Genomic DNA, 25250 nt, shown 5'->3' with positions numbered 1-25250 from the left:
GTATTTGACTTTAGAGGTTTAGAAGTAACTCCTGTATGAAGGGTAAAAGCAAATTACTGCAGATGCTGGAATCTGAAACCAAAAGAGAAAATGCTGGAAAATCTCAGCAGGTCTGGCAGCATCTGTAAGGAGAGAAAAGAGATGATGTTTCGAGTCTGACAAAGCTTTGACAAAGCGTCAGTTAGACTCGAAACATCAGCTTTTTTCTCTCCTTACAGATGCTGCCAGACCTGCTGAGATTTTCCAGAATTTTCTCTTTCGATTCCTGTGTGAAGGGATTCAGTTCTTCGAGAATACATGGAAGGAAAAGGAAGTATGGAAAAGGAACAGGGGTAAGAAATGCCAATAATCTCAAGGGAAAGGACCAGGTTCATCTCATATCAGCCATGCCAAGACCAGTGACATAGAATTGCCTATGTGGATATCATACTCACTAGTGAGTGATCGCTGACAATGACAAGGGCATGGAAAGCCCAAGTTTTCCCTATATATTCCAAGTTATTGTATTACAAAGTTATTAACAAAAATTGCCTGAAACTATTGCCTGGAAGAATTGCCTGAAAGTGTGCATCTTCATAGTGAAAGAATCTATACTGAAAAGTACAAAAGGCAAGTTAATTCCTGGACTGCATCTCATCCTAAACCCTTTTTGCTGGCAGGTTTTACTGCAGGTTTTGGCAATTCACTATCAGATACAATTGCATCAGAGGGTTTAAATTTACAAATTTAGGAAAGGCTAAACCATCTGTAGTGGGGGCCTATGCTATCCACTAAAACTCAGAGTTAAATTTATGGCAGTGGTGGGGTTTGGGAGACTGCAATGCAAGCAGGCCAGAAAATAGTTTACCCTTTTAAACCCATCACATCCCATACTTTTGCTTAGCACAATAGACTAAAAATTGATAGCACAAATTGCAAAATTGAAATCAAACTGAGCAGTGAAATAGAATTTAACCAACCTTGGACTTGGGAATCTTTATACTCTTCCGCACTGTCCCATTGGTTCCAGCTTCCTGAGGGGACAATTTCATCAAGCTCAGTTCCAGAAGAAGCAGAGAGCGAGCAAGTAGAAGTGTTTATTTCAGTGGGTAAGGGAGTATTTGCACTCTCTGTGCTAGTTGAAAGAGGTTCATGTATACTGACATTTGAAGAGTCACTCCAAGAGTCACTTGAAGGATCCGTTTGTGTGACAGAACAAATTGCACAAGGAATCTGAGAAGTAGTTAAGATCGGTGAGCATATAGATACTTCTATTATGCTACAGATGATCTGAGGGGTTTCCACTGCACTGCTTTCCACCCTGTTTTTGTTGGTACTTCTCTGTGTCTGGGTGCTAATTTCTGTAAATCATGGAGTCATAGATTCAGTAGTTAGTTTCTGAATAATTACTGTGATTTGTGCTTATTCAACTATCCATGGAAGGCTCTCACTATCTTAGCATTTCTGCCATGTTCAAATTTCTCATTCATTTGCAAATGTCTGTCCTTCAATAAGGTTTGTCCAGATATATTCTAATTGGGTCTAGATTAGGTTAGGATATCTGGTCAGATGGATGAATTGAACTGAAGAGTCTGTTTCCGTGCTGTACAACTCTATGAGTATATGACTATCATTCTTCACCATTCACTCTGTGATTAAATGCTGTATAGATGGAGGCTGCAGTCATTCCAGCTTTAACTACATTTGAATACTGCTATAGGGTTTCATTGTTATACTAGATTACAAGATGCAAGAATTGTGTATAAAATGTATTCCTCCACAGATACTTACAGTCATGTAATGTCTACGCCATTGTGAGTGAACAGCAACAGGCTTCATTAAACATAAGTATATAAAGAGATCATCTTATCAAGAGCTCTGTAACATTAGTTTCCAATTCTATGTGACCCAGAGGTCACTATAGCTCAGTCAAACCAATCTCTCCTCATATGACAGCCCTGTCATTTCACCAGCTAGTGAACGTTGCTACACTTCCTCTGTGCAAATATACCCTCTCTTAGATAGGGAAATCAAAACTGCACACAATATTCCAGGTGTGGGCTTACCAAGGCCCTGTATAACTGCAGAAAACCCTACTTCTGAGTTCAAATCCTCTTGTAATGAAGGCAAACATACCACTTGGAGTCATAGAGATGCACAGCATGGAAATAGACCCTTCAGTCCAACACGTCCATGCTGACCAGATATCCCAACCTAATCTAGTCCCATTTGCCAGCACTTGGCCCATATCCCTCTAAACCCTTCCTATTCATATACTTATCCAGATGCCTTTTAAATGTTGTAATTGTACCAGGCTCCACCACTTCCTCTGTGGCAGCTCATTCCCTACATGCACCACCCTTTGCATGAAAAAGTTGCCTCTTAGGTCCCTTTTAAATTATCTTCCTATTTGCTTGCTGCAACTGCCTATTTTCATTGATTGTACAAGGACACACACATTTCCCAATATGTGACGAAATTGCTTCTAATACCAAAGTGTACAGCAAACTTTTTCTATTAATCAGTATTAATTGAACCAGGAGTGTACCAGCTGATCAAATATTCCAGTTGATTAAGAGGTCCACATAATCATTGTAAAAGCATACACTCAGTAACAGAAACATAATGCAGGGAGTATACAAGTAACTGTTATACTTTATATAGAGCATAAATGCCTCAAATAATAATGCAACTTTGCCTTAAATTAAACTTGCCAACTAAGAGTCTTCATGATAATACAGTAAACTTCTGGTATTTAGGGGTATAAGTTATACTGGTTTATTAATAAGGTAGGAGAAAGTGAGGACCGCAGATGCTGGAGATCAGAGCTGAAAATGTGTTGCTGGAAAAGCGCAGCAGGTCAGGCAGCATCGAAAGAACAGGAGAATCGATGTTTCGGGCATACTGTATTCCTGAAGAAGGGCTTATGCCCGAAACGTCGATTCTCCTGTTCCTTGGATGCTGCCTGACCTGCTGCGCTTTTCCAGCAACACATTTTCAGTTATTGATAAGGTATACTGGTTTGTGGGCGGCACGGTGGCACAGTGGTTAGCACTGCTGCCTCACAGCGCCAGAGACCTGGGTTCAATTCCCGCCTCAGGCGACTGACTGTGTGGAGTTTGCACATTCTCCCTGTGTCTGCGTGAGTTTCCTCTGGGTGCTCTGGTTTCCTCCCACAGTCCAAAGATGTGCAGGTCAGGTGAATTGGCCATGCTAAATTGCCGTAGTGTTAGGTAAGAGGTAAATGTAGGGGTATGGGTGGGTTGTGCTTCGGTGGGGCGGTGTGGACTTGTTGGGCCGAAGGGCCTGTTTCCACATTGTAAGTAATCTAATCTAAAAAATAATCTAATCTAATTGAGAGTGCCGCTTCATAAAGTGCTGGTGAAACCAAAGTTTGCTGTGTAATGTCATAATGATTCATGCTATTCTGCAGCCAGCATGTGTTTGCCCAAATTGTCAACTTGTCTTGATCACCTGACTTCTGGCATCCACCTCAAAATTCCATCCTACTTATTTTTGAGCCGTCAGCAAACTTGGAAATATTGCATTTAGTTCCCCCATCCAAGTAATGTACTATATCATGAATAGCTGGATGCAAGCACTGAGCCTGTGGCCACCTTGTCAAAGCCCCTTTATTTCCAACCCTCTCTCTGGTCTGCCAACCAAATCCTCAGGTAAAAACAATGACTGCAGATGCTGGAAACCAGATTCTGGATTAGTGGTGCTGGAAATGCACAGCAGTTCAGGCAGCATCCAAGGTGCAGTAAAATGGACGTTTCGGGCAAAAGCCCTTCATCAGGAATAAAGGCAGAGAGCCTGAAGCATGGAGAGATAAGCTAGGGGAGGGTGGGGGTGGGGAGAGAGTAGCATAGAGTACAATGGATGAGTGGGGGAGGGGATGAAGATAATAGGTCGGGGGCAGGGGGAGGGTGGAGTGGATACGTGGAAAAGAAGATAGGCAGGTAGGACAAGTCATGGGGACAGTGCTGAGCTGGAAGTTTGGAACTAGGGGTGAGGTGGGGGAAGGGGAAATGAGGAAACTGTTGAAGTCCACATTGATGCCCTGGGGTAGAAGTGTTCCAAGGCGGAAGATGAAGCGTTCTCCCTCCAGGCGTCTGGTGGTGAGGGAGCGGTAGTGAAGGAGGCCCAGGACCTCCATGTCCTCGGCAGAGTGGGAGGGGGAGTTGAAATGTTGGGCAACAGGGCGGTGTGGTTGATTGGTGCGGGTGTCCCGGAGATGTTCCCTAAAGCGCTCTGCTAGGAGGCGTCCAGTCTCCCCAATGTAGAGGTGACCGCATCGGGAGCAACGGATATAATAAATGATATTAGTGGATGTACAGGTAAAACTTTGATGGATGTGGAAGGCTCCTTTAGGGCCTTGGATGTAGGTGAGGGAGGAGGTGTGGGTGCATGTTTTGCAGTTCCTCCGATGGCAGGGGAAGGTGCCAGGATGGGAGGGTGGGTTGTAGGGGGGTGTGGACCTGACCAGGTAGTCACGGAGGGAGCGGTCTTTTGCGGAAGGCGAAAAGGGGTGGAGAGGGAAATATATCCCTGGTGGGGTCTTTTTGGAGGTGACGGAAATGTCGGCGGATGATTTGGTTTATGCGAAGATTTGTCGAGTGGAAGGTGAGCACCAGGGGTGTTCTGTCCTTGTTACGGTTGGAGGGGTGGGGTCTGAGGGCGGAAGTGTGGGATGTGGACGAGATGCGTTAGAGGGCATCTTTAACCACGTGGGAAGGGAAATTGCGGTCTCTAAAGAAGGAGGCCATCTGGTGTGTTCTGTGGTGGAACTGCTCCTCCTGGGAGCAGATACGGCGGAAGCGGAGGAATTGGGAATATGGGATGGCATTTTTGCAAGAGGTAGGTGTGAAGAGGTGTAATCCAGGTAGCTGTGGGAATCGGTGGGTTTGTAAAAAATGTCAGTGTCAAGTTGGTCATCATTAATGGAGATGGAGAGGTCCAGGAATGGGAGGGAGGTGTCAGAGATGGTCCAGTTAAATTTAAGGTCAGGGTGGAATGTGTCCACTAATCCACAACCAAATCCTCAATCCATTTCCAGTATATCACCCCCAATCCCATGTGTTTTAACTTTCCCCACCACCCCCTTAAGTAGGAACTTACCAAAAGCTTTCATGAAATACAAATGCACTACATGCACTGGTTACAGGTTTGGATAGGTTGGGATGTTTTCACTGCAGTGTAAGAGGTTGAGAGGTGACCATATAGAAGTTGATGGAATCATAAAGGGCATAGATAAGGTTAACAGTAGATGTGTTTTCGCTCGGATGGGGGTTTCAAAAGTAGGGGGTACATTTTTCAAGGTGAGAGGAGAGAGATTTAAAAAAGATATGAGGGGCAATTGTTTTTCGCAGAGGGTGGTTCACGTATGCAACAAACTTCCTGAGGAAGTGGTGGGTGTGGGCACAATTACTTATTTGGATAAGTACATGAATAGGAAATGTTTAGAGGGATATGGGACAGGAGCATGCAAGTAGGACTAGTTTAGTTTAGGATTATGTTCAGCGTGGACTGGTTGGACCGAAGGGTCTGTTTCCATGCTGTATGACTTGATGAGTTTATGATTCTATGACTAGTTACATCATCAAAAAACTCTAGTAGATCAGTTGAACACAATTTCTCCTCCATGAATCCATACTTGCTTTGTCTAATTCCATTAATGTTTTCCACATGTTCTGTTATCATATCTTTCTCTTGCATTTTCTCCACTATTGGTATTAAGCTAACTAGACTAATTTGTTTTCTTTTCTCCCCTTCCACTTACAAATATTTGCCTCCCTCCAATCTGTAAGAACTACTCCAGAGACTACAGAGTCTTGGAAAATGACTCTTCATTGACTTCAGTGTTTCCATTTCAGAGGATAGACTGTCAACACTATCCGCCACAAGCCCACCAACTCCCATAGTTACCTTAACTACTTTGCCTCATGCCCTGCTTCCTGCATGGATTCCATTCGATTCTCCCAGTTTCTCCATCTCTGCCACATCTGTTCTGATGATGCCACCTTCTGCCAGGCTGCCTTTGACATGACCTCCTTTTTCCTCAACTGATGATGTTCCCCTACTGTGGTTGACAACACCTTCAGCTGTGACTGATCCATCTCCCACACTCTGCCCTCACCCTTTCCCTCCTTTACAGAACAAAGCTAGGGTTCCTCTTGTCCTTATTTTCCATCCAACATATTTCCTCACTTAAAGGATCATCCTCTGCCATTTCCACCACCTCCAGCTGGATGCCACCACCAAACACATCTTCCCCTTACCTCCACTTTGGCATTTCACAGGGACTGTTCCCTCCATAATACCCTGGTCCACTTCTCCATCATTCCTAACACTTCTTCACTCCCCAATTCACCTTCCCATACAATTGCAGAAATTACCCTGACTTTCCAGTGTGGACCTGCTGCAATGTTCCACTGAAGCATAAGGAGCAACTCGTCATTTTCTGCTTAGGCACTATTGAACCCGAGGGGCAACTTTTTTCTCCAAAGGGTGGTTCGTATGAAGAATGAGCTGCCAGAGGAAGTGGTAGATGCAGATACAATTACAATATTTAAAGGACATTTGGACAGGTATATGGGTTTAGAGGGATATGGGCCAAACGCAGGAAAATTGGGACTAGTTTAGTTTGGGAAACATGGTCGGTATGGATGAGTGGACCGAAGAGTCTGTTTCCATGCTGTATGACTGTATGACTCTATGACTGCATGAATTCTGGTGTCCATTTTCCTTACATTCCACCCCCATCCCTACCACTAACACACACACATCCATAGTCTTGTCTTGCTTGCATCATGTTTTTAACATTCTCCCTTTCACACCTTAATTTACACCTATTTTACAACTCCTTTTCTCTTTCAGTGCCAGAAGCACCCCTTTGTCTTTTGCATTGGGTCTCTATGCTATCTTTGAAGAGAAAATGAGGTCTGCAGATGCTGGAGATCAGAGATGGAAATGTGTTGCTGGAGAAGCGCAGCAGGTCAGGCAGCATCTAGGGAACAGGAGAATCGACGTTTCGGGCATTAGCCCTTCTTCAGGAATTCCTGAAGAAGGGCTAATGCCCGAAACGTCGATTCTCCTGTTCCCTAGATGCTGCCTGACCTGCTGCGCTTCTCCAGCAACACATTTCCATCTCTATGCTATCTGTTCCCTTCACCCCTATTCCACTTCTGTAAAAAGCATTTTTTAACATTTTCCAACCCTTTTCAGTTTTGAAGAAGGGTCACAACTAAACTCAAAGCATTAATTATGTTTCTCTCTCATGCTGCCAGACTTTCTCCAGCATTCTCTGAGTTTATTTCAGATTTTCGGCATCCACAGTATTTTGCTCTAATTTTAATGAGACAATGTGTAACTTTGACAGACTATTTGTAGGATATACCAAGTAGGTAACTATTTCAGCTGAGGGCCCAATTCCGAAATATGAAACCATTTACTGTATTCTGATTCTTTGATGCTTCTAAATCAGCCATAGCATTTTAACACTGAATATTGATCCAAATATAAAATGCATAATCTATTTGTATCGATCAGTACAATAAATGCATTCAAATCACTTTTAATGTTCAATGAGCTCTCTAGATAAAATAGTTAAATCTAAATTGTTCATGTACTTCCCTTGATTTAAGTTTACTCTCACATTCACAGTTCCAGGGATATGGAAACGTTGACCATGTTCTGGATTTCAATTTACCCATGTCCTGAAGGATTTAGAATGTATTTGCAGAGGGTTCTGTCTTCAGGAGGTAACAGTTCCAAATTCTTTTATTACTTTTAAAAGCTCATAAATCTTTAACCAGGCCTCATTACCTACATGGAGAAAGTGAGGTCTGCAGATGCTGGAGATCAGAGCTGAAAATGTGTTGCTGGAAAAGCGCAGCAGGTCAGGCAGCATCCAGGGAACAGGAGAATCGACGTTTCGGACATAAGGGCTGAAGAAGGGCTTATGCCCGAAACGTCGATTCTCCTGTTCCCTGGATGCTGCCTGACCTGCTGCGCTTTTCCAGCAACACATTTTCAGCTCATTACCTACATACCAGGCTACATTGTAATCTCCCATCTTCTCTGTCCAGCACCTCCTCCATTTCTTCCTTTCCCTCCACTTCCTTGTACAGTTGCTCTTCAGCCTCTCATCTGACAAGTGATGGCAAGGGCTATTCCGTCATAATGGCCATGTCGTTTCGAATGCAGTATATTACTGCATGGTGCTCCAAAATGGGCCAGGATGTGAAAGTAGTCTGATGTATGTTCTATAATGTACCCTGTGTCAGTAGGACTCTCGCGCAGCTCTGTTGTACACATGCACAAAATTTCTGAACGAGAAACTTGATCTATGTACCCGGTGGAAAATCCTTTCTACCCAAATCCAGTCTTAAACTCATTGTGGTAGAACAAAAACAACTGGTAAAGAGGATTGTGACAGAATGGGGGATTGTGATAATAGGCATTTATCCTCATTCTGTGATGCCTATGGTCACAAACCAGCTACACGTTAAGGGAACAGAATTCTTCTTGGGGGATTAAGAAAATGGCCAACTGATGTGACATGCAAGGAGGAGGCAACTGTGTCAAATGGTATTGTCACTGATCTAGTAATCCAGAGATCCAGGCTGATGCTCATATGCTAGCCCTACATCATGAGCTGCCATTTTGCATAATAACCATTTATGTGACACCTTGTCAAACATCATGTGGAAATCCAAGTACATGACAGCAATGGGATAAAATATGCTACTTTCCAGTCTGATGGAACATTTCCAGTATGTAGTGAATTTTAGGGAATTAACCACAATATTCTATCTTGGTAGCCACCTCTTTTAAGACTCTAGGATGAAATCCATCAGGATATCATAGATGCAGAGATATTTTAGTCTGCAGCTCAATCAGTTTGTTCAGTACAAAGAAGATTTTAATTTCACCAAGTTACACACTTTCTTCCAACTTCTAACTTACGCTAATTAGTGTCTTTTATATCCTCTATAGTGGAGACACAAGCAAAATATTTATTCATTTTATCCCTCATTTCCTTTTTATTTATTATTAACTCCTCATTCTCGTTCTTTAGAAGATCAATGCTGAATCTAACATTGTTTTGGCGAAGTGCAATGCATGTTGAATTGTGTGGAGTGATTCTTACCACTAGATCCAATGCATTTTCTCACCAAGTTCACCTCGTTAGTTGCCTTCCACACCCCTAAGGCATCTCTCATATTCCATTTTTATCCTAACATTTGGCTTGGACATGACAGATAGGAGAAATTGATGTCTCACTTTACAGACAGGAACCTGGGGGAGCTACTAGACAGATGGTGCTGATACCGGAATTCCTCCCTCCACCCTCTCCAGGGTCAGCAGTGGAGGCCATGGTAACAGACCATGCCAGTCTGATTTATAATACAGAGTAACAACAACCGTGTGGGTTCAATTCCCACATTGGCTGAGGTTACTGGGAAGGATCTTGACCTCTCCACTTGCCGGAGGTATGTTGACCTTCAGATTGCACCACCAAAACTCATCCCTCTTGAACGGGAGAGCAGCCCTATGGTCAAGTAAGACTATGGTGACATTATCTTTACTAATCTTAGACCCTTTCAAACTGAATGTAAAATTCAACCATATTGAGGTAATTGCTACTCAGAGGTACCTTTACTCTGAACTTATTATTTAGTCCTGTTTCAGTACACAATATCAAGTCTAGACCCTGCTTGGGCCCAGAACCCTTTTGCTCCAAGAAGCTATCCTAAAAGCACTCTAAGAACTCTTCATCCAAACTATGTTGTCAATCTAACTTTTCCTGTTTTTAATGTGTATTTATAATTACCCACAATTATAGCAGTCCCTTTATCACAATAGCTGAATATTTCTTGTATACATCACCCTATCTTGGGGTTACCTCTGTGGCAGAAGACCACTCTTACAAGTGACGTATTTTCCTATTCTTCATCTCCACCCGCATTGATACTACATCCTAATCTCCTGAACCAAGATCATCATTTTTGATTAAGAGTACTACTCTTCCACTTACCTTGGACTTGGGAATCTCTATGCTCTTCCACACTATCAGATAATTTCCAGCTTCCTGAGGGAACAGTTTCATCAAGGCCAGTTCCTGGGGACACAGGGAGCAAGCAAGTCGAAGGGTTTATTCCAGTGGGTGAGGGAATATTTGGAGAAGCTGTGCCAGTTGGAAGAATTTCATCTGGGCTGCCATCTGATGAGTCTCTTGAAGGGTCCATTTTTGTGACAAAACACATTGCATCAGTCATCTGAGAAGAAGTGGTAAAGCTTGGTGAACATGTAAACATTTCTGCTGCGCTGCTGGTGATCTGCGGGGTTGTTGTTCTATTACTTTCCACCTTGCAAATATAGGTACGTCTCTGTGTCTGAGTGCTCATTTCTGTGAATAAGAAGTCATGGAATCAATAGGTTTTCTCGGAAATGTAACCATGATGTTCAACTATCAGTGAAAGACTATCATTATTTTAGCAATGTTTTTTAACTTTATTTTTGATTTTTCCCTTTATTTCTTTACCTTTTTCACTTTTATACTAAGAAGACAGCAGTGCCAAACTTTTCAACTTATTTCTTTATTTTTCCACTTCTGTAACTAAGATGTTGTACTAGGTACTTTGTACCTAAAAGAGCGCCATGTGTGAGGAGCAGGAGAATCAACACTTCAGGCATAAACCCTTCATCAGGAAGAGCTTATGCCCGAACTGTTGATTCTCCTGCTCCTTGGATGCTGCCTGACCTGCTGTACTTTTCCAGCACCACACTCTCGACACTGATCTCCAGCATCTGCAGTCTTCATTTTCTCCTACTTTTACATGGAGTCAGGCATGGTGATGGTTGTGGTTTCAAATTTGTTCCATCATATTGATGATACCTTCTTTTGGTGCCTAATAGAAAGGTTCATAATAGTTGTTCGGTAATTTCATGAACACACTTCCTTTGGCCAATCATGTTGTGGTTTGGAACGTGCACTCAGAGCTTCTGACTCAGAGGCCAGGATGCTTCCTATTGTGCCATGAGAGAGCTACTATAATTTATCAGGCTGATCAATTAGCAATATTAAAACAGGTATGTCCAATAACTCTATTAAGAAAACCAATTGTATATAACGCAAATTCTGAGAAATAATATTTACCATTTTTCTGGATCCCTTTAAAATTTGTGGATAAACTCACATCAGCATCTGGAATCCATTCTCTTTGCAGTGGTAATCCACATTTTAGTACCTCACAGCCCCTGCATCTAACTGCTGGAGCTTTATTTGTTATCAAACAAGTGTCGCAAATCCATGTCTCCTTTGAATTGGGAGAATCATTCTCATCGCAGTTACTGGATCCTTTGGGTAAGCTGACTGGACTCTTACTGAAGTGAGAATAAAGCAAAGTCTTTGGGCTCGTTTTTGAGTTAGATCTCATCCAGGTTGCAAAGTGTTTACACTTTTTGCTGGTCTGGGTCGCTCTAAATGGGGAGATGGTATAGCTGTCAATTTGGTTTGCACAGTTGTTGTGGTTCTGTAAGGATGCTAAAAATAAACAGTAAGTAATGTCAAAATGTGCTATCTTTAATACACATTGTAATGTTCAATCACAGATTTTAAGTTTGTAATTTCAAAATGGGGTCATTGTATTTATATAGCACTTTTCATAACCTCAGTTGGTCCCAAAGCATGTAACAATATATTCAAATGCCAGGGTGTGAATCTATCAAAACCTTTAAAAGCAATTAGAAAAATAAAGCAAAGAGAAAACCCAGTAAAACTTAGCAATGATGATAATTGGTTCAGTCCCACATTCTTGCTCTTCCCTCACAGTCATGTGATTTTTGTTCCTTTGGCTATATCTCCAATTCTCTTTGAATATTACAATTGAATCTGCATCGTCAGCATTTCACACAGTAAGCTCCAAATGATAACAAGTCACTGTGTAAAATAATGCTTTTCTTTGTTGCTTCTGGTTAATGTACCAATCATCTTTCATCTGTGTTCTCCAGTTAATGATACATCTGCCATTGGAAGCAGTGGATTACTGTGTGTGTGTGAGTGAGGGATGATGCAGGAAAGTCCATTACTTTCGATTCATCCCTAAGCTGACAGTGGTGTGCATAGGTGCCTTGCTGAAATCAGCAACCCACTCCTATATTTAAACAAATAAATTAAGTTCCAACTGAGCTTATTGATTATATTTCTGAGTTTTTTTTACTTCAAAATTACATCTTTATACCCAAGTTCGATCATTAATATATCAAAAAAAGCAGCAGTCCCAATATGGAGCTTTGGGCACACCACTGTATACTTCCTTCCAGTCGGAACAATAAACATTTATCACTACTTTCTGCTTTTTGTCCCTTCAACAATTTAATATTCATGCCATCCCTGTCCTTCTAGTCACATGGGCTTTAATTTTGCTAACAAAGTGCAGTATTTTGTCAAATGGTTTTTGAAAGTCCTTCATAATAAAAATGACACTACCTTCATCATCGCTCTGTTACTCAATCATAGAACTCGATAAAGTTACTGAAAAACAATTTGTCTTTACAAAATTAAAATAAAACAACTTAGTTCTGTGTATGGAAGAACTGGACCCAAAAACTGTTTTCACTAATACTGCCCAGACCTGCTGATGTTTTCCAGCAATATTATTTGTCTGCCTTTACATATCTGTGCTGACTTTCATTTGATAGAATTCTTCTTCTCAAACCAAGGAATTATGAATTTGTCCTGGATTATCATTTTTAAGAATTACCCAACATCAGCACTAAACTGACTGACCTGTAGCTCTTGAGTTAATCGTTCTTCTGTTTTCTCAGAGATATGACATTTGCAATCTTCCTGTCTGTTGGCATAATCCCCATATATAAGGATGTTGGAATTTCCATCTTTCTTTCCCTTAGCAAAAGAGAATTAAGCCAACCAGACTGGGTGACTTTTCTACTTGGAGAACTATCAAACTTCCAAATGCACCCTCATTGTCCTATCCATTATTGCTCCACACCTCTTGACTGTCTCACTGGCTGCATCCTTCTCTAATGAATGCTAAGTATTCATCTAAGATTTCAACCATGCTTTGTTCTTACACAATATTTTCTTTCGACTCTAATTTGGCCATCCTTTCTTTGATTCCTATTTTACCAAGTGTTTGGGTTCCTTTTATGTTGGTCTCTAATGCATTTTTAACCACCCTTTTTGTCTCTTATGCACTTTTTTTAGAACGCCTCCATAAATTCTATGTCAGCACAATATACCAGTAAGACCATTATTGTACGATTGTTGTATTGTGTAGAAGAAGGAAAGAATGCCAGCTAGGAGGGAATGGCAACAATGGAGCTGTGCCTGGGGCTAATGCTTAGCAATGGGGACAGAAGTTTTGTGGTGACTGGGGCTGGATGGAGAAGGCTGCAAACAGCAATGTAAAGACCAAAGGTTTCATTGATGAGCCAGCGGTTACCTCATGGAGTGCAAAGAATGCTGAAAATGACACAATGTGGAGTCAGCAACACCTCATTTCCCTCAGTGCCAAATTTCTGAACATTTGTGAAACCCAGACAGTAGTTATAAATCCTAATTTGGTTTCCCATTTGAGCTATGAAAACCTGATTTAAGTATAATAATTAAGTATCTCATTACTCCATAACATGATACTCTTACGTCAATCTCAATAAATAAGGAGATGCAATGGGTTGAACACATATTCCCCACATTTTAGCCTTTAGACTTCTTAATGGGAGGTGGGGGTTGCATTTAAATGAAATTCAATATTATTATGAATTCAGCTAAAACATCACGAAGAGTTCATCTGTGCCCTCTTCACAAATAACTGTTCACAGAATGTTCTATAAAAACTGATTGGACTGAACCTTTTTTTTGCTATGTGTGAGTTGCGTTAGGTTTTGAAACGGATTCTTGCAGTAAGGCCCAGTGAGATTTCTCACCATGTCTTACCATATGCACCATTAACTACCTATTCTGCTTTATGGTATCCCTCACATCTGATTCTATCCCCATATTACCACACGCTGTTCCTAGACAACTCACTACTCAGTGGATAGCCACAGAAAGATTAGCCTCCCTTACACCCATGCCATTTTTGAAAAGCCTGTTCTGCACCTGAATAGACACTATCAGTCCAGAATTGCTCTATCCTAGACTATCCATATCAATGTCACAAAAACATACTAACACCTCTCCTTCCTCAGAAGGCTAAGGAAATTCAGCATTTCCACAATGGCTCTTACCAATTTTTATAGATGGACAATAGACAGCATGCTATCCATATGCATCACAGCTTAGTATGACAACTGATCTGTGCAAGACTGCAAGAAATTACAAAGAGTTGTGAACACAGCCCAGGCGATCAGGCAAACCAACCTCCTTTCCGTTGACTCCATCTATATATCCCACTACCTCAGGAAAGCAGCCAACATAATCAAAGGCCTCTGTCACCCCAGTTATACACTCTTCCACTTTCTTCTATCAGGCAGAAGATACAAAAGTTTGAAACACACACTAACAGCTTCTTCCTAGCTGTTATCAAACTTACAAATGGACCTCTCATATATTTCTCTGCACATTCTCTGTGGCTGTAACACTATATTCTGCAGTCTGTTCTATTACCCTGATGTACTTATGCAAGGTATCATTTGTCTGGTTAGTATGGTAAATATGAATATATAACTACAAAATAATACATGTTGGGATGTTGCATAAGTGTAAGGTCTGGGTTGTGTGCTCAAGTCAGCCTTACATGACTGTAGCCTGTCATGTGACAAAAGGTGAAGAAAGATGACCACGGTACAATGTGATGGTCTGCTGCAATCCAGAAGACAATTGTGGCAGAGTCTGATTGGTTAAGGAGATATAATGTAGGCTTAGCGTGATTGGTTATGCTACAGGGATAGGGCATAGCTTTTAGAACAGCATAAACATTACAACACTCTCGCTGTTTGTGGGCTTTCAGGATTGTCTGCTCTGATGGCCACAGCTTTTGTTTGCAAATAAAGGCTTATCATCTTGAGGAATTCTCTGTGTCTCCTGGTCATTCCTAAAAGGTGCTATCAACCACAACTTAGCAAGCAAAATAATACTTTTCACTGGATCTCAGTACATGTGATAATTATAAATCAAATCAAATCTGCCTGGTTCCAGACATTTGCCCCAGACCTGGGAATTTGCATCCCGTTGTGTGGATAGGAATCTGGGGGTCCAGTTGGACATGGCAATGTAAATGTGGGATTTCCTGTCAGCCCAGGGGAGGACATGACACTAGATCATGTCAGCCATCTGAAGGAATGCACAGAACTGTAAGAAGGATATTGGTGATCTTCTGCACTCCACCAACACTGGTGTCACCACTTTCACTCTGTCTCTGATACTGTACCCATCCCCACCAATTCTCATGAGCTACCACTTTCACTATTGTCTGCAACATCTTCCCTCACTCACTCTCACCCGCCCCAAACTCCACCACCATTAACTCTGCATGCACTCTGTACTGCCAACTCACTCGCTTGGAATACCTGTGACCAGTGGTATACTGTAGGCTTCGATGCGGCACCCTTATTATATACATTAACAACTTAGATATGAATGTAGAAGATATAATTAGTAATTTTGCAGATGACATGGCGGTGTTATTGATAGTGAGGACAATGATCTCAGGGTATAGTCTGACATGGAACAACCAGTAAATTGGACAGAACAATAGCAGATAGAATTTAATTCCAAAAGCGTGAGCTGATGCATTTTAGGAGGTCTAATAAGGGAAGGATGTACATAATGTATGGTAGGTCCCTAACGAGGACTGAGGAACAAAGGAACCTTGGTGTATAAATGCATAGATCCCTGCAGGTATCAGCACAGATGGATAGAATACACATGCTATGCTTGTTTTCATTAGCCAGAGCATAGATATAGGAGTAAGGAAGTCTTATTACAATGCTGTAAAACCATAGACAGAATTTTGCTGTTCTGATCATCACACTATCCGAAGGACGTGATTGCACTGGAGAGGGTGCAGAGGAGATTCACTGGGATGTTGACTGGGTTGGAAAGTTATGAGAAGAGATTGGATAGGCTGGGTTTGTTTTCCCTGGAGCAGAGGAGGCTGAGAGGGGGATCTGACCTGCTCCCTTAAAACTTGCCTCTCTCTCATTCCAGGAGGAAAACAGCCACTAATAAGGCAGAAAGAGTTGAGATAGTGGTGGCATTTAGCTCTTCACCCCTAGTAAGCAGAGAATCCTGACTCTGATTGCCCTGTACAGGGCCAGCACTGGTGGCTGGGTGCCCTTCGCTTAACTGTGCTGGGAACTCCTGAGCAAAGCCCATGCTGTTTGAATTGATTAAGGCCTGCTCACAACCATGGAAAGCTTCCAGATTTTGTGTCTGGACTAAACAGCAAGACAAGACAGCAGCAATACAAGTCTGGTATTTCTGGCTGAGAGGACCAAGTGCACAAAGGCAAGGCAAAGCAAGGCACGCATGCTATGAGCATCCAGGTAGGTTCAGAGTGAGTGAGTACTATGACAGTAAGTGAAGAGCCCAGAGATGCAGCCTGGTCGATTCTGTGAGCCAAGTACATTTTCCTGACCACACAGCATCTTTGCTACATCGTTACAATAATAGTTGCTTAAGGTACAGCTTGAAGTGCAGAAGTAGTCTGTGTGTAAATCGAAGATACACCATGTGGGTTCTTAGAGCTGACACATGTTGGATGCTAATGTCTGTGAAGGTGCATGTGACCAGTGCCTATAGAATGTGTCCTGAGATTTTCGTACTGGGTGCAAAACCCAAGGTCCTTTGGAACAAACAGCAAACTGAAGTCGCCAGGTACCCGCTCTGATTTCCATGTCAAGCTTTAATGCATAAGGTAAGAAGCTGTAAATAATGAGATGGGTTGGGCCATTAACAAGGTGAGAAACTCCCCAACGCCTCTCATCAAAATGTATAAAAGGTTGCATAAGATCAGCCTCACCAGGCTTCTCATCTAGTACTGCCACAAATCTCTCCATTGTCCATTAGTCCATGTTGTTCAGACCCTGATAGAATTCCACCCGTTACCTCTTAGAAAAAACAACATAGAATTTCAGGCAAATTGATCAAACTGCTATTCCAAATTATTACTGATAGCCCACACTTTAAGACATTTCACAAAGTAATTCAGTAAGAAGTGATTCTGATACACTTTCAATTATACAGTTAGAATGTATTAAGAATGATAGTGAAAAGAAACATGTCTGTGATCCAGAACAATATGTACAATTCAACATTCCATTCATTTATAAGTTTCATAAGTTTATGGATTAATGTGAAGATTTCAATAACATTTGAGTGGAGTCAATATTACCTTCTTGATAAGGTGTTGGAACAGATACCGGATCCGCAGATTGACTATCTTTCTGTTCAAGACAAAGAAACAGAATGAAATGATCTTGGTTACCTCAGCTGTCAACATTTACCTTCAGCAGATCATTGTCAAAGTTCCATTTTTGTGTATTTCACATCTGATTAATATTTCATGGAACCAAATATTTTGTTCAATACCAACAATACTTTCCTTAAGAGTATGGCAGCAGGGCTGTTGGTAAAAACAAATAGAGTTGAGGTGACCATACAGTCCATCAGATACATACCAGCTCGCTGTAGAGATACCCAGGAACAAATTCTTCTAAAATTTGTTCATTTTAGATACACATTTTATCCTTTTTTAAAATTTTAATTATTTCGTAAATTTTGTAGAATCATAGAATTTCACAGTACAGAAGGGGCCAATGTGGCCCATTGTGTCTGTATCAGCTTCTGAAAGAGCTACCCAGCTAGTCTCACTCTCCAGCCCTATCTCCAACGAGTGTAAACAAAATATCCTTCTTTCCCAAGTAAAAATGGTTCATAATTTTGAATACTTCAATAAGGTCACATCTTAATCTTCCCTGCTCCAATGAAAATAAGCCCAATTTCTCTAATCTTTCCTTGTGTCTAAAATCCCTTGAATTTCTAGTATTATTCTAGTAAATCTCCTTTGCAATCTCTTTAAATCCTTCCTTTAATAAGGTGCCCAGAACTGAACACAATTCTCCAAATGTAGTCTGACCAATGATTTGTAGAGTTCAGCATCATTTTCTTGCTTTTATACTCTATTATTTACTCTGTTATGTTTTATTAATGGCTCCTGTTTAGGGATCAGCAGATTTCCATTTCCCGAATAAACTTTCAGCCAGTATTATATACCTTGATGCAAGCTACACAGTAAGAATTGAGATTTTCTTCATATTTTCATGCTATTCACCAAAACAATCATAAACAATGACTGTTTCAGCTCTCAACCTGGTGTGGCATGTTCCCAATTGCATCAATTCCACACTTCCAATTTTTATATCGTCTGACCACATAGGATCATTGGTAGTCTTTTGAAGTTAATTTGTGGAATATTAGTATCACTGACAAACATGGCATTTATTGTTCATCCCGAGCTCCCTTTGAAAATAATCTGATATCCCTTGCTCTTCACTTGTTGTAATCCGTGCGGTGAGGCTATTCCCCCAAAGTGGATGTTTTCTTTTTTTGATATTCAGTCGTCATGGTAAATATAATATTGTCGATGGAGTTGTGTAAAATCCTACCTTTCAGTAATATGTAATTTGAAACATATGTACTCAAATTAGAATCTGGCAGTTAAGGATCACAACTTTATGTAAACTGAAAGAATCTTTGCTTTATTCCTTTTTAAACAGTATAAATATTTCTAAACATTGCCACTGGTGAATGTTCCACATATAGTGGTGGCTCTCCAAAATGCTGTCTACCTTTACTTATGCTTGTGTGACACATGCTGCTCAGCAGCAAACACCAGCTAGTTACAGAACAGAGAACAGCTCAGTTCTGTCAGATGCTAATCTCACTTGTCCTTTGCCTTTGGGTTGGCTGCCCCACAACAAAAAGAGGAAAAGCTGATTTGACTTTTTGTTGTGTCCAATTGTAGTAGCTTTGATTTGCTGAGATTAGCCGACTCAGCTCATGTCACTGACTGAACATGAGGGTTGTCTGATCCTTCTTGCTCAGAAACAGACAGCGCCTTGTGAAATCACAAAACCGTCAGGATAGCAATTAATATACTTTTCAATACATTAGGAAGAACTCACTTTCCCAGCCAAGCTGCATGTTTTGAAAAAAATAAACTGTCAGTTTGTGGCTTGGAGCACAGGTGCACAAAAAGCAGCAACTTATTTTAATTGAGCCTTATCACCTCACAAAAGGTGAAACAGTTGATTGCCATTTCAGCTACTATCCTCTAATATTACCTGCATGTAGTATAGGACTTCATCATCTTCAACCCCCCATGCTGAGAAATGACCAGTACTTATCCGTTTAGATACAGGCCTACCATTTATCAAACCTGTACACCCTGTAGCAGGCGTGTGTAGTAGTCGTTCTTTCAGTCTTCTGTAAAATAGTACCAGAATCAAAATCAAAATTAGGTGATTGATTGTAGCCTGTTACAAGACTTTTTTTAAGATCTTAAGAACACAACATTTGCAAAAGTTTGTGACAATTATATTTATAGTTTTTCAATAACAAATGACAAGAAATACAAACAGTCAACAATTTATCTTGTGCAACATTAGCATGAGAATATTAACATTAAAGTTATTATAAGACCAACAGATCATACTATTGACATGATGTTCAGGACATAAATATACTCTTCAATTATTATAGACTTAAAAGAGGAGTTAGTAATGTTAAAACAGATTTAGAACAACCAGATCTTCATCAGTAGCTATAAAATTCATACACACAGGTGAGCAGGGAACATGGTGAAAACTATTATAATGAGAGGAGTGGAAATGCTATTTTCGGGTTCTGATACAAACCTTATATTGACTCCAGAGTATCCTACCATCAGATCAAATATAAAGTTCAATTTTGCTAATGTACAGGGCATCCTTGTCAGGCGCATATTTGCCCCTCTCTGATTATGTAACAAGCTTCAGAATATATAAAAGTTAAAATATATTCATTAGGTATAATTAAAATAAATGCTTCCAACAATCAAAACTGAAAATGTTCCAATGAACACGTACTTTATTAACTTTATCTTTCAGCAGCTTTCAATATTTAAGTGCTACTCCAAATGAGAATTGAAAGATAGAATCAAACCTTTTAGATGAGATTTCACTGTTTGTTGTTTCAGCCGAACGCTTGTGTTGCACTTGGTTTGTTGAAACACAAGTGGTGGGTGTTGGATCCTGCATAAAACACAAGTAGAATGATCCTCTCCATGCTAGTTTGGGATTTACAGTCCAGTGGGGGAGAAAATGGTGAACATAACCAAAGAAAATCCCAAAGAACAAAGAGATAGCTAAGGATAGGGTCAATTGGAATTAGAGATAACCTGTGTGTGGAGACAAAAGCCATGAATTTGGTCCTAAAGGAGTACTGTGTGGTATTTTCACAAGGTGCTGAGGGGGAGTTAAAAAAGGAGATAATGTATTTAAAAAGGATGAGAGTGAATTTTTGATTAAGAGGAACAAAATGAAGGAAAAAATATTAAGACATGCAGCATCCTTGGAAAGGATCAGAAGAAATGTAATCAAGGCTGATAATGGAAACATAGCTGCAGGAATAGGCTATTCAGCCCAATGAGCATGCTCTGCCATTCAATATAATTGTGGCTAATTCTCTATCACAATGGCATTCCTCCACTCTCTCACCTTGACACCTCTGTCTAGAAATCTAGTTCTTTTTTTAAATGTATTTATTAACTTGGCCTCCACAACCTTCTGTGATTGAGAATTCCATAAGTTCGCCATTTTTTGAGAGAAGAAGTTTGTCATCGCAATCTGAGATAGTGTACGATGTGCCCTGAGACAATGACCCTATACTTCGGATACCACTAGCCAGTGTAAACATCATTCCTGCGACCAATCTATCCAGTCCTGTCAGAGCTTAAATGTTTCAATGAGATCCCCTCCCATTCTTCTAAACAACAGTGAACATAGACTCAATCAATGCGATCTCAGCTTCTAGACAAACCTAGGAATCAGTTCGAAAAGTATGGCAATGGAAAAGCACAACAAGTCAGGCAGCATCCAAAGAACAGGAGAGTGCATTTTGGCCATAAGCCCTTCCTGACCTGCTGTGTTTTTCCAGTGCCACAATTTTCCACTCTGATATCCAGCATCTGCAGTCCTCACTTTCTCCTATTTCAGGAATCAGCCCAGTGAATGCTCACTAGTCTCCCTTGTGTGGCAATTTCTTCATGCATATTTCACTGGAGTTGAGTTGACCGGACTGGTGTCAGTGGTGATTCCTTTCTCATAGGCCAGATGCGTGGAATGGCAATGGGGCATTGGCTGCAGCGATGGCTGAGCATGAAATCTTTGCTACTGTAGGTCCAGAGCATGGACACTTTCAGTGGCGGCTGGTCATCAATTGCAGCAGTGGCAGTGTCTGGAGCAAGGATTCATGACTATGGTAGCCTAGAGCAGGGATCTTGCAGAAATCCTCAAGCCATGTTTGGAAGCCCAGCCAATGAAGATGGACTCTATTTAAGTACTATACCTTTCATTCTTTTTAGCTCAAAATGGCATTGAATTGTGGCAACAGAATACTTCTTACCATAACTCCCTAGATACATGTGGCAATAAATCATTCATTCAATTAATTATATCCTTTCTGAAGTACAGAGACCAAAATTGTACACAATCAAGTGTGGACATTTCACAGTCCTGTAAAGCTGCATTAAAACTTCTTGCTCAAGTGCTCAAACCATCTTATAATGAAGGACAACATATAATTTGCCTTCCTAACCGTTTGCTGCACCTCTATGCTTACTTTCAGTCTCTTTGTACTTAAACATTTCCCAAACTGTTACCATTTAAATATACTGTGCCATTCAGTATTTCCTACTGAAGTGAACGATTTCACACTTTTCCATGTTATACTGCATTTGTCACTCACTCTTTTGCCTAAATCACTGCAAAGCCTCTCCACCTCCTCTTCACCACTCATTAGCTTCTCAGGTTTTAGTCTGTGTTTTTAATCACTGAACATAGCATTGACCTGAGGCTGTGAAAGTCTCATACGCCACCTTACATTGGATCACTTGAACATGACATACTGGAAACACGTTCCTGTGTTGTAACCCCAGTAGCTTAATATTAGCCTAGACATTTATGTGTCTCAAGAATGTAATAACAGTACATAATTGTTAGTTATAACAGATGCTTGTAAGATTCTTCAAACTTGCAACATCCATGCTCAATTTCTTATGTTACAAGAGATAACACAACCATTACACATCAGGTTAAACAACATATAGGATGTAAACTCATGCTATCAGTGGTGGTGGTCACCTATAAAGGATTCCAGTATTGATATTACAAACTGTTTGAAAAACAATCAGACAACAGTTTTGGACAACAAAATGCCTAGACGAATGAGTGTTTCTCACCTTTAAACAGCATCAGTTTCGGTAAATACACAGAATTATAGAATCATGCCCAGACTAATACCAGTAACATATTGGAGTCACAGTAAATCTAACAAGATAACCTTGAGACGGTGACAGCAGAAGGACTTGTTGATATAGTGGTCCCAAAAGCTTCCACTGTAACAAATTCAGGCTGCACCTCAAACTCATAATACTGTCAAATTTCAAACTCTGTAGCAATGCACCAAGTCACTTTAGAATACAACATGCAAGTCATGGTGGTCAATGTGAGCTGGCAGCAAATGGAAGAAATCGCAAGCTCTTTTCCCAGTGCCGTGTGGCAGAGCAATATCTCTATCTCAAATAAAGTGGTTTCTCTGCCATCATGGAAATTGGGAAACAAAATACTGCCCCCATAGACAAGAGCTGGTAACTACACCAGCTAATAGCACGTTTTACTCACTAATACTTGTTAGTGATGAGCTGCTGCTAGTCTTTGGTAACACTTGGCAAGGTGTTCCTGGACCAGGATCAGTGGGGTCACTAATCCCTTCACATCGGACCAGGATTCCCCAAGAACTTCCATTACTTTGCAGGCTGCCAGTGCAGCATTCCCCAAGATTGTGAAATCCCTCTCTCAGTGGAAAGAACTCTGGGCTTGCCATAAAGAATAGTGGACTGAAATCACATCCCGCTGACTGGGTCCAGCTTTGCCAACAATCTGAGGTGAGGGAGAGAAAATATGTGAAGGAGATAAAAGCAGGATTTGTGATCCATCTTTTTTCTCATTCATTTGTTTCACAGATGTTAAGACAGGACATTTCTCTCCTAACTCGAATTGGGTATGAGCTTCCTTTTTGAATCACTGCAGTGTGTGGTGTAGGTACAACGGCAGTACTATCAGGCAGGGAGTTCATGGATGTTCCACTGGCCAAATCTGTGATCAATTTCCAAGTCAGGTTTATGGCTAACTTGGAGGGGCTGATGTCCACTTAACAAAACCCCTCTTTATCAATATCCTGGAGCTCACTGTTGACCAGAAACATAAGTAGACCAGATATATAAATACAGCATTTACTGTATATGCCATTTATTTATAGATCAATGGCCACCTGAGGAATAAAAGACTATTGTTGCAAATTCTACTTAACTCCATTTTATATTTTCTCTAATTTACGTGAGTTAAGTGTACCTGGCCAAGTGTATCTGGGCAGGGGGGGACAATTTTGGAGAAACCTACAGAAGGTTTAGATAGTTTTAACATGGAAGTCTTAGAAACAAGCAGAATGCTTCTATTCCTGCACCATCCCATAATCAAAGATGTATCAGAATCTGGTCCTAATGCTAACACTGGCTATTTGCTCAAGACTTAACTCCAATTTACCTGCACAGGCATTTCTTCTATCAGCGCCTCTTTCTTTGGTGCACATTCTTCACCTTCCACCTTCTGAACTGCACAGGTCACTGGGGTAGACAGATCTTCAAGATTAATCCCAAGTGAAAGCAACATCTGGAAATGTAAACCTGCAGCACGTTTAAGATCGATTTTCCTAGAGGGAGAGAAAAGGGTCAGTAAATAATATTCCTTTTAATATTAAGTGATGTGGGAAGAAACAATGGAAGTACTTTAATCATGCAATAATGCCTGCAAACAGATTGAAGTGCAACTTTCAAATAAACCATTTCAAGAAGGTGTACTGAAGAGTTTGATGATGGAAAAATACGTACTGGTTCCTTGCTGTATGATCCTTAACTTTTTGAAAACTTTGGCATTTTCTGAATCATGGAGCTGTCGGGGTGCAGTAACATCATCATCCCATCATCATCACGGACGGTCCCTCGCAGATCAGGATGGCTCTTTTCCACTTTCAGTCCATTGGTGGCTGCACAGATTGATGCAGCTGCTACACTTGGGGCAGAAGATGATTGCAGGAAGGCGTAGGTGGGCCATTGATGTAGCATTGCGCTCGTTTACTGTTTTCGCCTGGCTTCCACTTTTTCTGATGGCAAGTCTCAAAATGCTCTTCCGTCACTTTAGAAGGTTTGGGCAGTGGTTCCCAAGTGTCTGTGGAAATGCTGTACTTCACCAGTGAGGCCTTGAGGGTATCCGTGAAGCGCTTCCTCTGTCCACCTGCTGTTTTACAGCTGGGAATAGAGTATCAGCTTGGGGAGTCTCATGATGGTCATGCGGACAACATCCCAGCCCATTGTAGCCAATCAACTGAATTAGTGTAAAAGACAGATGGAGAAACAAGGCAAAGGTGAGGACTGCAGATGCTGGAAACCAGAGTTTAGATCAGAGTGGTGCTGGAAAAGCACAGCAGGTCAGGCAGCATCCGAGGAGCAGGAAAGTCGACGTTTCGGGCAAAAGTCCTTCATCAGGAATATTTGCTTGGCAACATAGACTTTGAGAATTGCTGAGAAAAGGAGAAAAGCTGGTGAAGATTTACATCTTGCAATCATAGAGTCATAGAGATGTGCATCACGGAAACAGATCCTTTAGTCCACCTCATCCATGCTGACCAGATATCCCAATCTAATCTAGTCCCATTTGCCAGCAGTTGCCCCATATCCCTCCAAACCCTTCCTATTCATATACCAATTCATATGCATTTTAACTGTTGCAATTGTACCAGCCTCCACCACTTCCTCTGGCAGCTCATTCAAAACACGCATCACCCTCTGCATGAAAAAGTTGCCCCTTAGGTCTGTTTTATATCTTTCCCCTCTCACCCTAAACCTATGCCCTCTAGTTCTGGACTCCCTCACCCCAAGGAGAAAAACTTTTTCTATTTATCCTATCCATGCCCCTCGTGATTT

The 25250-nt window shown here is 41.1% G+C and overlaps 1 protein-coding gene across 1 annotated transcript in view; it reads right to left on the bottom strand.

The window, feature by feature from the left end:
- The window catches only part of LOC122548597 (flocculation protein FLO11-like), a 34555-nt gene extending 10163 nt beyond the window's left edge, over positions 1-24392 (bottom strand). The window contains exons 1-8 of the mRNA XM_043687432.1: positions 24196-24392; positions 23815-23980; positions 20156-20244; positions 19297-19438; positions 17346-17397; positions 11144-11530; positions 10022-10393; positions 960-1340 (exon numbers count right to left, since the gene is read on the bottom strand). Coding sequence (XP_043543367.1) covers positions 960-1340; positions 10022-10393; positions 11144-11530; positions 17346-17397; positions 19297-19438; positions 20156-20244; positions 23815-23980; positions 24196-24392 — 1786 coding nt within the window. The remainder of the gene's footprint in view (positions 1-959; positions 1341-10021; positions 10394-11143; positions 11531-17345; positions 17398-19296; positions 19439-20155; positions 20245-23814; positions 23981-24195) is intronic.
- Positions 24393-25250: the final 858 nt, after the last annotated feature.

Source organism: Chiloscyllium plagiosum, chromosome 3, assembly GCF_004010195.1.
Source record: "Chiloscyllium plagiosum isolate BGI_BamShark_2017 chromosome 3, ASM401019v2, whole genome shotgun sequence".
NCBI lineage: Eukaryota > Metazoa > Chordata > Chondrichthyes > Orectolobiformes > Hemiscylliidae > Chiloscyllium > Chiloscyllium plagiosum.
Note: the sequence above shows the minus strand (reverse complement) of the source record. Positions and strands in the feature narration are given on the sequence as shown.